Consider the following 15,787-nt stretch of genomic DNA (forward strand, 5'->3'; position numbering starts at 1 on the left):
ACTCAGAATAGAAGGAAATTCATTTTAGTTGTGGTGTGGTCTATTAATGAGCAACAATTCTAGAAATTTAAACTTTGTTTCTTGTGTAATACTGGGGTGGCATGTAGTGGAAAGATAAGCTATGTTTACATTTTGTTTTGCAGCAGGAAAAGCCTTTTTTATGCTAAAAAGTAGACCTTTTCATGTGACTCATTTAGACTCTTCAGACAGTTTGTAAAGGCCATTTCCAGATGTTTGTAATAGTTTGCTCATAGTAAAAACAATTACATGTAATGTTATTGGCATTTGGGATCTATTATTATTATTATTATTATTATTATTATTATTTTGGAGAAGTCACGGTGGTGCAGCGCTAGCATTGTTGCCTCACAGCAAGAGGTTCTCCTGTTCGATTCTCGGCTGGAGTGCCTTCTGTCTGGAGTCTGCATGTCCTCCCAGTGGTTGAGTGGCGTTCAAAAGACATGTGGGAATGGGCATGCCTTCGTTGAAGGTTGGGCGTCGGGCTGGCACCTCGGCACCATAAAAATCTACTGCCAATCATTAGCGAACCGGAGTTCCGCTGTGGCGACCCCTAACCGGGAAAAGCTGAAAGAAGAACATTATTTTGGAGAAGTCTGTGGGCTGGAAGCTGATAAAAGAGGAGAGAGCAGATGTGCTCATCCAAATCTGTTTCTGTATACAGAGGTAAAGATGTAACTCACTCCCCCCACAGACAACGAAGCACAGAGAGACAGATAGAAGAACACACACACACACACACACACACACACACACACACACACACTTCTTCCTGCTGGAATGTTGGCACTTGTCAAGCTGAATGCTGACATGCCATAAAATAACACTGATAATACAGGAAAAGAGTGAATACCGAACATTGCTTTTCTTCTTTAAACTTCCTTTTTCAGGGGGAACAATCCTTGTGCACCCCCTGATGTTGGCGGTAAGCCCCTACATCCCCCAAACTTATATGTATTAACTCCAAGATCACTATGCCTAAGAGAAATGGAAATATTTTGAAAAATGGCAATCTTGGACTTTGTACATGTAAGTACATTCTTTCAGCTATTTTGTTTCAGCATTTCGGGACTTGTTTGTGTGGATTGTGACATTTCAAATGGTTAACCTTACATACATAATACATATATGTATGCTGACACACACACACACACACACACACACACACACACACACACACACACACACACACACAAAGTCATGTGTCCCACAGTCTTCACTTAAGGCCCGGTTTTAATAAACTGTGTGAAAAATGTCACTTCTTGGTAGTGGGGCAGTCTGACTGTACATCTGACTGTATTGTAGTTTCAGTCTACTGTTTGCTATCAGCAAGACTGTTAAAACAGGTGGAGCTTTTTCTTTACTCCTTGGCTAAGTGCCATTTGAACTGTGAAAAGGTGTGAGCAAGGTTATTGCAGAGTAAATATTTACCAGATTTGCTTAAGGTAATGAATTATAATTGAAAGCAAACATATCATGTGTGCACAGATTTTTTTTAAGTGTTTTACTATCTTATAATACATCTTTTAATTTCTTCTGCAATGAGTGTATAATTTCATGTGATGGCATATTGTACAGTTAATAGCCAGGAAAGGCTGCCTGATTGTAATGTGTGTTCTCTTCTTTATCACAGATATTGCTGTAGTGGACATGAGTGATGTTACCAGACAGCCATCTCTGTTTTACCACCTTGGAGTGCGAGAAAGCTTTGACATGGCCAATAATGTTATTTTGTACCATGACACTGACAGTGATACAGCACAGTCACTAAAGGTAAGCTTATGGTTTACTAATTATTTTTGGGCTAGTGATTCAGAAAAATCTGTTGGGTATAAGTGCCACTTCCAAGTATCGCCCTGGAGCACTCAGCAGCTGTGTGATTTGTCTGGCCACATGCTATTAAGCAAACTTTGCTGGAAATGATTCAAAATTGGTGGATTTTGTTCACTCACAGCTTGTCACTGTAATTGATTAATTGTAGTTATCATTATAATTTGCATTGCACGGCATAACAGGGTAGAAATATTTGAAGCGTTGTATGATGTTAGTATATTTGGTAATTCAGTAATACTAAGATTATACCATAGGTGACCAGTCACTGACAGTCACCATTGATTTATCTCAAAGCTTTTCTGCTATGTAATGGAATGGCATGGTAGCATATCATCATAAGGAGACAGTTAACTCCAACTCTGCCATTTAAATGCAGTCATCATTCAGATAGCCCCTTGTGCCACCTGCCTCCTCACCCTTTTTGTGTGTGTCCCTTGCCATACTAGAATGCATTTTTGGATTCCTTTTCCAGCACCCATTCCAATAGTCCATCCCAGGGTGCTAGGACCCCCTTCATGAAGAAGTAATTGGGCCATATAGTCCTGAGTTTGTGCCCTCTTCCTTTCCCCTCTTTTTTCTCATTTGTAGTGATCCCTTCATATCTCCCCAGTACAAGTTTGTGCACTAACATCATATTTCCCTTGCTTTTGCATCTCTTGTACGAAGAGTTCCATCTTCTTTACTATTTGACCATATCTTTACCCATCAATCCCACACAGCTGTTTAGGTGAGTTTCCTCCGCAATCCTTCTGGCAATATGATGTACCTCTCCGTATCTTACTTACAGAACTGCACACAGCAGTCAAGGTATGGCATGACCAGAGTTTAGTAGAATGGAAGCATTACTTGTGTTCCTGATGGTATACCATATTCATCTGTTTACTTTTGCCACTATCTTCTCACCCTGCTCATGCTGGTCTTGTTTTATCCTGTCATGATCAACTCATCCAGACAATTTTCTTGCACAATTACCATCAGTTTCACTCCCAAACTGCTGATACTTCGCACCAGGTCTGTTATAGCCCAAGTGTCATTTTACATTATCTGCAGTGAACCTTAACTGTTACCTTTCTGCCATGTAGCTTCTCAGATTCTACCATAGAAATTTCTCACATTTGCTTCTCTTGTCTTTTGTCATCAGCAAAAAGGTTTAATGTTGTTTATTTTTCCCCTCAAGTATGTCTGAAAGTAATACACGAAAACGTAATTGGACCATGACTGACCACCACAGAATTGTTGACTGTGTCAGCAGCCAGCACACTGGAGAAGAAGAGTACTAGAGAGTATAATTGCTGACTCCAGTGGTGAACAAAGAAAAAATAGTTTTGGAACTATTATAAGGCAGGGAGAATATGACAGAGACCACTTTATGCTTGGAGAGGGGAATATGGCAAAGACCACTTTTATGCCTGGAGGCGGGGACATGACAGACACTATTTTTATGCCAATAATAGGCTCCATCGTAGTGTCTAGAGCTAGGCTGGAAAGGAATTGCTAAATGATTATCACAAACGTAAAATATGAGGGAAGGGATAGGGGTGACAGAGAAGCAGGTAAAGGTAATTACTAGTAGACCTATGGAGAAAATGTGCAAACAACACAACAGAGTACCAAACAAGGTGTAACTTGGAGCAAGGATGGCCACTGTAATTATATGCAACACAAGGAGGTGGAGAACTGTAAGCAGTGATTGAGCAGGCAGGATGCCCAGCCAAACAGCATGAAAACTAAGGTGTATAAACCAGTGGTGTGACTGTGTGACTTGTACTACTGTGTGATACAGAAACGTGCATTGTGAAGCAGAGCAGCTGAGCAAGCTACATATGATGGATATAAAGTGCCTGAAATGAGTGTTAGGATGAATATTGTAGGACAGACAAGAAATGAGGACATCAGAGCAGAAGCCTAAGTAGCTCCAATTGCAGGGAAGGTCAAAGAGAACAGATTAAGGTGTTTCAGGCTGAGTGCAAAAAAAAAAAAAAATCTTCTGAAGATTTGGGATGAACGGGAAGAAGGCAAGACTAAACAAGGGCATCCAGTAAAGAGATGATGGACTGTGTTAGAGAAAACTTGTGATGGTCAGGCGTGAGTGTCTAAGATGGTAGCAGAGTGGCATTGACTCAACAGAGATGACAACAGTTGATGCAGCACGCCAACCCCAATGCAGAAAAAGGGGACTGATGATGGTGATGATGATGCAGACAACTTGAGGCAACTGATATGTAAATAACGATGCAGTAGTTAAGTCACACAGTTTCCAAACTTGTTTTATTTTTTCTGGTTTGTGAGTTTTTATGAAAAGAAGCTTACTAAAAAAAATTAAAACTGTGGTGCACTGTATAAGCACTTGAAGTCCATGCGCATTGGTGCATAAGCACAGATGTGACACGTACCTCTGTGCGTCAGTAACATTAAAGTAAAGGCACGTTTCCAGCAGTTCTTTTGCCATACGTGTCACTGGCTTTATGCAGAATAAGCATTCTAGTGCCAGTGTACGAGGACAAAGGTGGTGCTCACAACTGGTCAGTATAGAATTTTTTAGGAGACAGTTTGCTGGTTGCATCAATACATTTTACAAAGAGAAAGTACATAGAATTTGTTGGAACATAACCCAAAGGGTTCTAAAAAACATATTTAAAAGGATCAAGAGGTTGTGAATTTTGGTTACAAACAGATAATGGAAGTTTGCAAGTGAAACATAAAAAGTACGCAAAGAAAAATGTGAAAATTACAGATGAAGTATCTAATTAATGAATATAGAAATAATTCAGATACAGTTAATTTTATCTGCAAATATACTTAAGAAAACGCAGTGTGAATGAACTGTGGTATGATTATGGAAACATGCAACTTAAAGGCATTACAAAATAGCTTTTATACACTAGAAAGAGGAACTAGAGACTGTATGCTGCCAGTTTTATTTTTACATTGCACAACAGTGTGCACAAAATCTATCCACATGATGTACATAGAAAATTTGAATTAGAGTAGGGGCATCTGCATCAGTGTCTCATAGCAGTATGTTAAAAGATGCACTCAAAAGTAATATGTCCCCCCTTCATAAGCAAAACATCTTTCCAATTTTAAGGGAGATAGAAAGGTGGAGTGTTTACCTCAAAGAATTGAAAGCTATAGAGTGGTGGAAATCATTCAGTGGTTTAGAGGCTGACTGCCTTACCCATTTACACTGTATTAGATTTAAAGCTGAAAATATCCGATACAATTATTATTATTATAATTTGTATTACCGTGGTGGAGTGATTAGACTTGGGTAATGGAGAAAATGACTCAAGAAGAGGTGACTTTGCAGGAAGAAATTGAAAGTTTGATAGACCACACAGTATTGAGTTTGACCGAACAAGCTGTGGCTGTTAAAAAGAACCTTCTTGAAAACCTGTTCTAATGAGATGGGTCAGTTTTCCATTAAGTTAATAAGTTAACAATGTGCTCTAGGCAGTTAGAAAGGGAGCCAGAGGAGAACTCTTTGATCAAGAACATTATGAAACATATTGCCAGCGCATCAGAGTAGTCGAGAAATTAGACACAGATAAGTTAAGGCTTATGGGCAGTTGATTTATAATTATTTGGTAACTTTGTAAGTGATAGAACTTGAGAATGATTTAGTTATTAGAGGGAGAGGAAGGATTGGAGTTTTTGGAGTTTGTAAAGGAGAAAATGGCAGCTCAGCAGTCTTTTTATTTATTTTTTATTTTTTTGCAAAGAAAGTTATTGGGGATTAAAATGCACGTTGTCTACGTTTGCATATTCCAGATAGAGCTGTGGGAAAGTCATGAGTCTTACTAAAGAAATTGTTGTCCATGTTCCATGCCAAATTTGATTTGTTAACATGGTAAAAAATGAATTACGGCAGTTGCATGATGATCACAATGCCTTGGAAGCACAGTTGTGGAAATAGTGCAGTATGCAGAGGGAATAAAGGAGTGTTCTCATAAGGTGCTTAAGTAAAGGATTTCTGTTCTGGCTGTGTTGAAGGTATTTTTTTTCTAAATAGTGTGTAAATGTTTAATAGTTCACAGTTAGTTGTGGACAGATTGAGTATTTTTTTTAACATGGACTAAACTGTGATATAGAGGTATCTGATATTTGAGTTGCTGCCAAATCCTCATCTATTACTTGGTTTCTATGGACTTTGAGATGACTATATATCACATTTGTATGGCTTGTTGGACACGGCAAGAGGAGGAGAAAGTATTATGAGACTCTGCCTACTCAATTTTCTCAGGTATAGGGATGTGGGTGACATGCTGGTGGGGTGGACCACTGAGTGTAGCCCAAGTAGAGACCAGAGCTTGAAACAATTATTGAAATGGACTTGTATTGTAGAATTGCATGAGGTGTGTATCAATCCTGGGGCCCGGGGTCAATAGATTCCCAGAGGCCACACCTCATTGTCCAATCCAGCAATAAATGGGGATGCCAGCATGCAAGATATTGGGTCAATCTGCCTGCTATAAGAGCATGGCTGTTTCCAGAAACTTTTCCTCCCATAAGAAACTACATTGTCACTGGTATAAATGGAGCTGTGTTAACCTACACCTGAAGAAACTAATCACCAGGTGCACAGGCTGTAGAACTGTGGATTGATGTGGTACACGAGATTGCAAAAAAGGGAGGGTAGTAATATGCATGCAGTGAGATAAGAACATGTCTTTGTATAAAGGCTTTTGTAGTTAAAATGTTTTTGAGGTAAATGTTTGTGCCCTTTTTTCCATAGCACTCTGTCATTGAGTAATTAGGGTGAATCTTTGAGATGAAAGTAAGAATGAGTGACAGAGAGTACAATATTTCTGGACCGAATATTGTCACTGTGATAATATAGTTTTTCATGAATAATGATGATTGTGTGATATATTTTTGCAGTATGTTTCTAGACTATTTCAACTGCTAATTTATTGCGATTGTTTCTGCATACAGAATTTAGTTTTGTAACAGTAATTTCATAATAATTTTTAATATAAGAAGTGGAAGTTATTATAGTAATAAAGTTTTAAAATTTTCCCTTGTACTGTCTTATGTAGATGTTTGGGAGTCTTTGGTTTTTAAGAAGTACAGAATGTTTAGTTTATTCTGTAGGAAAGTTTGTATTAGTTGTAGTAGTTCTTTTTTTAGTAGGCTTAGCTATAATGATTGAAGTATTTCACTGTGTAGAGTTGACTTATTAATTGACCACATGTAGATGTAGAGCGTAGAATCTGTCTTTGGCTATTATGGCTGTGCACTTCTGAAAGGGATAAAGGCTGAGCATGGAATCTGCTGTTGAGTACAGAGGTGTTGGTAGTGTGTTGTAAGTAAGGAATATAATGATGTACATTTGTGGATGCTGTAGTTATTTGCTAATGTTATCATTTTTACAAGTGTCTCCAGAATTGCAGGTGAAGGTATGCACAAGGATAGGTATGTATGTATGTTGGTAATTTATCTATGTTTATAGCTTTCCACTGATTGGCTGTACTTGAGTAGCAGGTGCTAAAGTTTGATAATAATGATTGACTGATGGAGTCCCCTCCCCAATTTTTAACTTGATGTGAGAAATTGAAATATTTTTAAACTGATGAGGCAACCTTCTTAACTCATGAATGAACAGGAGGCAATTGACCGGTCAGCACCTGATTGTATCTTTGATTAAATGATTATCATGTGAGAAGAATCCCATTCTGTTGGAGGTTTGTAAGTGAGTATGCAATGTCATATGAAATGAGACCTGTATGTCAGTTATGGATATGCTAGAAGGTAATTTTGGGTACTGGAATTGCTCATTCCCCCTTGTTAAATGTTTAATGAGTTTTCACAGGTTCATATGCTAATGACAGCTAGGGCCCTAAAAAGCCTAACTGTGCAACCCAAATGTGGCCCACAAATTTGATTTATATAAGCTGATTTGCTGACTGCCTTTGTCCATCAGAGACATAGGCATCATAACAGGGGTTAATTTCCAATTACCCATCCATTGGTCCAAGTTGCACTTAAATAGGGTTATGAAGGAACTCTGCTTCACATGGATGAGAGCTTTTTCTAGAGAATGGGAATTCTCTGAGAAACATATCTGTCTGTCCAACATGTCCTGCTTATGTTGTTTGTTTTGTGGATATGCAAAAGGTTCATCAAAACAAGGGCAAGGGATGCTTTGTATGCCAGGCATAGATCCCTGTCAGTAGTCTGTAGGAGACCAAGTGTAGAGATGGGGCTTTGGGGCAGTCCACACAGGACATTGTGTTTCTGCCTTGTATTCTTTTTGTAAGGAACCTTTGCAAATGTTCCAGTCGCTGCATGTGTCTGGTTAGATACATACTGAAGAGGGCATTATACTCAATGATGGGGGTCTGAGGAGGGCAGAGTATAGTGGTAGGATGGTGAGTGTCTCCAACAGGTTTAAGTTTGTGCTATGAGTTTCATGGGACATAGAGGGTGACCTACAGCCTGCTCTAAAATAGTACAGGATTTTATCTACGGTGACCTGCAAATGAAGAAACTCCAGCTCATCATCTTGTTTAACCAGCATAGAGGTATGCTTGTTATTGATGGGTATCAAGGTACCACCTTCAGTCCCTGTCTGTGTAGCTACTAGTATAAAAGTGCAGAAGCACTGAAACCTTACACTGCCAGGGTACTCTGTGCAGCTTTAAACCATGTCTTAGTAACTAGGGTGTGACTATAACTGTGTGTAACCAACAATCACCCCTATATAAACATCAAAAACATACATCTTGTGGGACACATTTGGGTTGCATGGCTAGGCTTATAAAGGCTGTAGTGCTTGTTAGCCTGGTATACACCTGTGAAAATATTAACTCTTTTAAACAATGGTGTCCCACAGAATAAGCAGTACTATTTGTGTTGTCTCTGAAATGCAGCAGGTACGTTCATGCTGTTAAACAGGAACTTTTTCTGTGTGTTTCCCAAGATCCCCTAAATTCATTCTGTGATGTGGTGTGGACAGGGTTTAAGGTCATTGGATTGGCCCATTGCTCATCAGTAAATAATGTAAAATATGTTCAGTTCCAGGGGTATGCTCTCTATAGTCATACCACTGATACTAAGTATGATTAAATTATAAACAAGATACACAAATATGAATCACTAAACAACTCAGTAAGTGCAGCTTGGACTTAAGAACATGCAGGAGATATACATGGTTGCCTTGGGTATGCAGGAGATATACATGGTTGCCTTGGGTATGGGTGTATACCATCCACACCCAAGAATACACTTTACACTGGGAACCCTACAAAGCAGAGTGTTTGGCATAGCTCCCCTCACCCCTGAGAATTACCAGTTTGAAAGAGGAGCTGTGGGTCATGATAATGTAAGGCAGGTATTTGTTATCCTTGTACGCAACCAGATTTGAGCAGCCAGTGCAACACCGAAGACTGCAGCCAGTAAATGAGAGATGAAAGCAATTTACTCTGGTGATGTTTGTTTAATTTAAAGTCTGGCTTTACAGGACTAGTGCGCATTTGTATGTAATATGTTGAAATATTTATTCACTAGCTACTATTTGTGTGAAACAAAGTTGAAAGTATTCCTAATTTTGTAGATTGTCCCTGACTTTGCCTCATATTCTTGTTTTGTTCTTTTTTTTTAATTTGTGGTTTTATGATTAAATCATTGAGAACTGCAGTCATTAAATAATGGCATGCATTTGAGTTTTCACATTTCATATCCTTCAAAAAAATCGAATGCTAATGCAAAAACTGTTGTTCCAGCAACTTTCCAAGTATATAAGAGCAATATTTTAAGTCTGTCTCTGATTTTGCACCATTGTTCCTCATTATTTTTAGCTTTGTCACGGATTCATCTCATAAGAGTTTGAGGCATACATTTTTATCACAATTGGATGAAACGTACACAACAAAAATAGTTTCTGTGATTCAAAAAGCTTGCTGGCTGGTGGCGGGGACTGTTTGTGGATGAAAGCTAACCATCTTTTTCATTGATTCAATTAACGCGTTTCAGAACTAATGTGCATTTGTGCGATATATAAGTTACAATACCTGTGGCAGTGGTTTATGAAAAACAAAGTTGAAATTATATAGCTCTCAAGCATCCCCGATTTTGCAGAATACCCTTGATATTTTTAGTGTGCTGCTCATAATATTTGTGGCTTTTTGGCAAATCCTTGATGACTGCAGTGTCTAAATAATGACATGTGAGTTTCAGACTTCATATAATTCAGAAAATACATACTGATGCCAAGACTGTTGTTCTACCAAGTTTCTAAGAATGTAAATGCAATTTTTAAAGTCTGTCCCTGATTCTGGGGCCTTTATCCATAAATATGTTTTTGTTTTTGCCCCTCATTGTTGTGCTAAAAAATTGAGAGATACTGTTTTTGTCACAAACAGATAGAGTACACAGTAGGTTTGATGCAAGTGCTGGGTGGTGTTGGGACTGTCTGTGGATAAAATTTTGTTTGCTTAGTTTAAACAGTGTAGCTTTGCAGAACTAACACACATTTGTATGAAATAAGCTAGGATACTTGGCCTGCTATGTGTTTGTGTGAAACAAACGTGTGCCCATATTTATTTATTTATTTATTTTGTTAGTTTGGTTTACTACAATCAGACATGTCTGTAGATGACAATGGTTGATCCTTTTGTCACGATTAAGTTGAACAGTCATTAGTCTGTCTATGCATTTGTCTGAAGCAAGTTGAAATTATTTACTTGGCCATTTTGTCAAAATCAGAAATTTTAGATGCACATCTCAAGTGATTGGGGAATGGACATCTGTGGATTATTAGGAAGGAAGATGTACATGTATGCATAGGAAGGAAGATGTACATGTATGCATGGGCCAGAAAAGAAAGTGTGTGTGGGCCCACATTTTGAAAACTACGTAGGACAAAGGATACAGTTACTCCTCCACTTTCAGTTAATGAATGTATTTCCTGCTTTTGGCTAGCTATTGCTTCACAAAATTTTCTAATTGCTGTTTTATTGCATTTTAGGTTTCTGGCCAAGAAATAGTCACATGCCACGTAATCACAAGACAGAATAGTTATAGTGGTCCCATCAGAGTTTTCTTTTATCAGATCAAACACGCTCTCAAATATTGGTGAAAACCGAGTTTTCTTGTGAGGAAAGAGAATACTGGTACTCGCTAGAACATTTTGGGTTTTCTTGCCTCATAGGGCCTGAAATACCCTTGTTTGTGCTTGGTTTGTATTTCTGTGGAAACGAGGACCCCATAGGATTTTGTTTTTGTGTATACCCGTTTAGGGCCTGAGCACGACGTGAGGTTAGCTCGCCTGTGCTAGGCTTAACAAACGCATCTATTAAGAAAGCCTTGACTGCTTCAGGTTAGTGTTTGAGTCCAAGTTCTATAAAATGCCGCCAGTTGCTCCGACGCTTCTGCCGAAGAAGGACGGAACAGCGAAGTTTAGGCTGATGAAGTGCAGCCAGCGACGCCGGGAGGTTAGAAGGCTGGAGGTTACCTCAGAGGTTTTGCCTTCCCTTTCCATGGAGGGCTGAGCAGAAACTCTTATTCTTACTCTTCCTGCCTCTGTTAGGAGGTGGTAGCCAGGCTGAGTGGCTTCTCAGGTCTAGCATCTTCTCCCTCTTCCTAAGGTAGTTAGAGCCTCCTTCTGTTGCCAAAACTTTTGGAGAGGGTTCATATGTTCAGCTTCAGTGGGGCTTCTCCTAGCATTTCCGGTTCTTGTACCTAAGAAACATGCTTAAATGGCAGAAGATTTGATTATAGGAATGAACAGTTCTATGCCCTCTTATTGATAAGTTCTGATGGTGGACTTCTGTTTGATAGTTTTGAACAGTGATCAGGATCTTCAGAGTCTTCTCTGCATTCCATGCAGCCCTATCTCTTTATTCTCCAGAGGATGTCTGATGACTCCAGAGCAGGCCATTCTGAGGGGATCTCATTTTCAGAGACTCTGCATTCCATGAGGGGAATGTTTAAATGGGAAGGCCAGGATTATTCTGATTCCCCCTGAAGGTTTAGGAATTCTTGTTTTTACCCCCAGCATAGGCCCTTAGTGCCTCCCTCCTGTGTCCTATGTGGTGGAAGATGTTTTTGCAGAGGCTTAAGTAACCCCGACTCCTTGCCTGTTGCCCTGTTAAGTGATAGGTAAATCCTGGTGCCCTGTTTTCATAAGTATTTGTAAAAGAGTCCCAGGGCGACCCAGAAACCATTTCCTTAAGGCCTAAAGGGGTTAAGTTAGTAGGGTTGGGGTAACCTGTTCCCACTGATAAAGAGGCAAGGGCTGATGAAAATCTAAGGTACTTCTTCCACTGGAGCCATCAGAGCTTAAAATTAAGCTGGTTCTATGCTAAAAATATCAGAGTTGGTAAGCATCACAATTAAAATGGTTTTGATGGGTAACAGGTCTCCCTTGAGTGTAAAGAGTCTGTACTGTTGGTCTATTGAGCTGAACAAGTGGTACATTCAGAGGGTGGTTGGCATGTTAGGGCCTCCCGACAGTGGCTCCTACTAGTTCTACCTTTTCAAGAGGCGCATGTGGTTGAAGGAGTTTTATTTAGCTGAGCATTTTAAGCTGAGGATTTTGGAGAAACCCTTTACAGTTTGATAAGTTGTTTGGATCAGCCAGGAAGCAGTTTTAAAGAAAATGGAGGGGGTGGCTAAGTCTATGCAAACTGTTAAAGATTGGGGCAGGTGCAGCCAGTGGCTTCCTAGAAATTGGCCTGTTAAGGGGGGCAGGGAACTGGGTCTGATTCTGCTCAGAGCAGTAGGTCTAGACGCGGTAGGGCAGGGCTCAAGGTCTTTAGGCCTATGACAGGAGGGTTCCTGCTCAGATTTCTTTTGAGGCAGGGTCAGTCCTTTTTCAGCTGTCACCCAATGACCCAGTCTTTTCAGCTGCCAGTAGATTTCCCCTGCCTGGCAGCCTTGGGTGAAGACTGTCTCTTTTCAAAGAAAAATTGGGATTTATTTACCAAGACAAATGCGTTTATTTTCAAGGGCATGCCACAGATTTTATTTCATACAATGCCCCTTCTGGCATGCCTCCAGTTCCTCCTCCACAAAGAAAGAGTCATCAAGCAAGTTTCTGGTTACCCAGATGGGGCCATTCAGCCCTGAGTAGTATCAGAAAGGCCTAGGATTTTATTCTCATTGCCCCTAGTACCCTCAACACTTTTCAAGACAGACAATTTTGGATTGTTCTCCTCAACGTTTTTCTGGACATTCCTGCCAAGATGTTTGGGCTTAGAACAGCTTTGCTTCTGCTGGGCAAAGAGCATCACTGGATGGTAACTTAGGAAGGCTGTTGCAGGAAGTATCTGTGCCTATTCGGCTAAGTTTCTGGAAGCATCTGGGCGTTTTCTTGCCCTTTTCCTTATATCAGTTCTCTGCATTGCTCCTTTGGCTTATCTATCATGCCTCAGAGTATTCACAGTCAGGAGATTCAAATGATCCTACTTTCAGGCTCAAGGAATTCTGGCTCTGGCTTACTTCTTCTAGACCTGATTCTGGCTCAGGAAAGGAAGACCTTCTACAGCACGGAATATGTTATAGCAGTGCTAAGATCTAGTCCAGTCTCTGTGACTCCAAATAAAGTCCAGTCTAGTACTCTCTCTCAAGACATGTGCTTTCTGGGTGTGAGATCAATACAGCAGCCCATGGCCTTTTAAACCCCGACAAACAAATCTCATCAGTCCGTGCTGACTCAAAGGACAGTCCTTCAAGCATTAGGGTTCATGGCATCTTGTATTCTGGTGCTTAGGGTTCATGGTATCTAGGATGAGAAAGCTTCCCAATGCCAAACAAATGTGGAGGAAGCACTGCCAGTATCTCAACAATGTATGGACACAGCACTGCCAGGATTTGGACACTGTCATTCAAATAATACTTGTGGTGGGCTCAGGAAAGGGGCTCACTGTGACCCACTAGGCCGGATTCTCCGCACCGCCAGAGGCGAAGCCACATTTATTGACAGATGCCCTAAACATTGCTTGGGGAGCTAATCTCCAAATGGAACAACTATACAAGACAGTGGCCTGCCAGACATAGAGATCTACATATCAACAGCATTAAGATGTTGTCCAGTTTGCATTAATGGCTTCAGTGGTGGTTTTTCCAGGAACACAACTGACAACTGTGACAACACAACTGTCACAAGCAAGCAACACAAGCAATTTCTACACATCTATCCTCTATGCAGGTAAGCAAATGATTTATGGGAGACCGCTGCTTGCAACTAACTCAGGCAAGGCTTCTGAGGAGGAGCACAGAACTCCTAGCATGTGTTAGTTAGACAAGACAAATCATGGATCCCCACGCAGTGGAAACTGGATGTTCATCAATAATTGACAGTGTCATGGGAGCGGAACCCTAGAGACATTCTGTTCTTCTCCATCAAACCAGCTGCCACAGTATTGCACACACAAAGGGCTCACATGAAAGTGGATGAAAGTGATGCTCTGGTCTTTCAGTGAATGTGTATGTGTTTCCTTCTTCCTCTCTTGGCCTCTTCCTTCCAAAGGTATCACAGGCCTGAGACAACACAAGGATGATTTTTTTGATACAGCTGGCTCCTCGCAACACTGGTATCCACTACTACTGTCTGATTTGCAGAGGTTATATGGCAGTAGAGCCATTTTGATTTTCCATAAGGATAGGGTATCATTATATTTTTATATTCTTGTATATATTGTACATTTTTGGTGCAGGTATTTTGGGCCTTGTCTTTTTAGGGTCTTCTGACATTTTGTTTCACGTGTTTACTGTAAATTTCACATCGTATCTGTTTCTTCCCAGGAGAATGCAGTTACAAACTTATGTTGCAAAACTGTGTATTGAAAATGGTGTCAAGATCTCACATCTGTTCAGGCCACTGAAAAACACACAGTGCAAATTCAACAACATGTTTTAGTTTACCTGCTGCAGGTTTTGTAAGGATTAAATGCAACTCACAGATCTGTTACTCTATGGCTTAGAAAATACTGGCAAATTCAATTGCAGATATCAAACATACAATAATATTTACAGTCCTCTGGAGTGATGCCTTTCCTGTTGTTTAGTGCCACTTTTGTCTGGATGAATGCAGGATGTTTTATTACAGGAGCTGACTATTTATAAATCAGTATAATATTTTCATTGTACATCACAACGTATGTATACACAGTGAGCCCACATGTATCCTGGGTCTATATTAGAACACTGAAGTTTCAGAACTTTGAATGTTCTAATATCAACCCCTATTCAGCGAAAGCTGAAAATTGTGAAGTTAGAGAAAACCAAATTCTTTCCTAGGGAAAGAATTCGGTTGTCTGTTCCTGTCACTTCACTATTTTCAGCACTGTGGTGGAAAGTTACGGGTCGGGCTCAGGTAAGTGTGCGATTGTGTGGATGTGAGGGTTAGGGCGCGGGTCAGGTAAGTGTGTGAATGTATGGACGTGAGGGATAGGGCAGGGTAGGTGAGTTAGGGTTAGGGTGCGAGTGAGGTGTGTGTGCGATAGTGACGGACCTTAGGTTTAGGGTTTGGGTTAAGGTAAGTGGGTAGATAGTGGTGTATGTACAGTTTAGTGTAGGGTTAGATGTAAGATTTTAGGTGTGTGTGTGTGTGTGTGTGTGTGTGTGTGTGTGTGTGTGTATTGCTGTTTGCTTGGTGTGCTTGTGTTGTGTGTATGTGTTTTGGAACAGCAATTTTTTTCCCTAGGAAAAAATTCGCTGTTCTGAATTTTCGATGTTTTCAGCTTTCGTTGAATAGGGGTTGATATTAGAACATTCGAAGTTCTGAAACTTCGATGTTCTAATATAGACCCTGTATCCCTGCCCGAAATACCCTTTTTCGAGTGTGTTTTATTTTACTGTTTGTTGACTGGGATAGTCCTAATAGGCCAGTGTTTTCAGGGAAGACCCAGGATGGTGTTCATACTGAATGTGGGAAATTTGGACAAGTCACTAGAGAACTTTCCCTACACTCTTCTTAATTCCTGAAGTCATC

General features: G+C 40.2%; 1 protein-coding gene across 1 annotated transcript in view; it reads left to right on the forward strand.

Moving 5' to 3' along the window:
• MAP3K15 (mitogen-activated protein kinase kinase kinase 15) overlaps positions 1-15,787 on the forward strand; it is a 1,833,462-nt gene that overhangs the window by 302,862 nt on the left and 1,514,813 nt on the right. Inside the window, exon 2 of the mRNA XM_044072272.1 lies at positions 1,652-1,791. Within this exon, the coding sequence (XP_043928207.1) occupies positions 1,652-1,791 (140 nt within the window). The remainder of the gene's footprint in view (positions 1-1,651; positions 1,792-15,787) is intronic.

This window comes from Protopterus annectens, chromosome 5.part0 (genome assembly GCF_019279795.1).
Source record: "Protopterus annectens isolate FY-2018-M chromosome 5.part0, PAN1.0, whole genome shotgun sequence".
Lineage (NCBI taxonomy): Eukaryota > Metazoa > Chordata > Ceratodontiformes > Protopteridae > Protopterus > Protopterus annectens.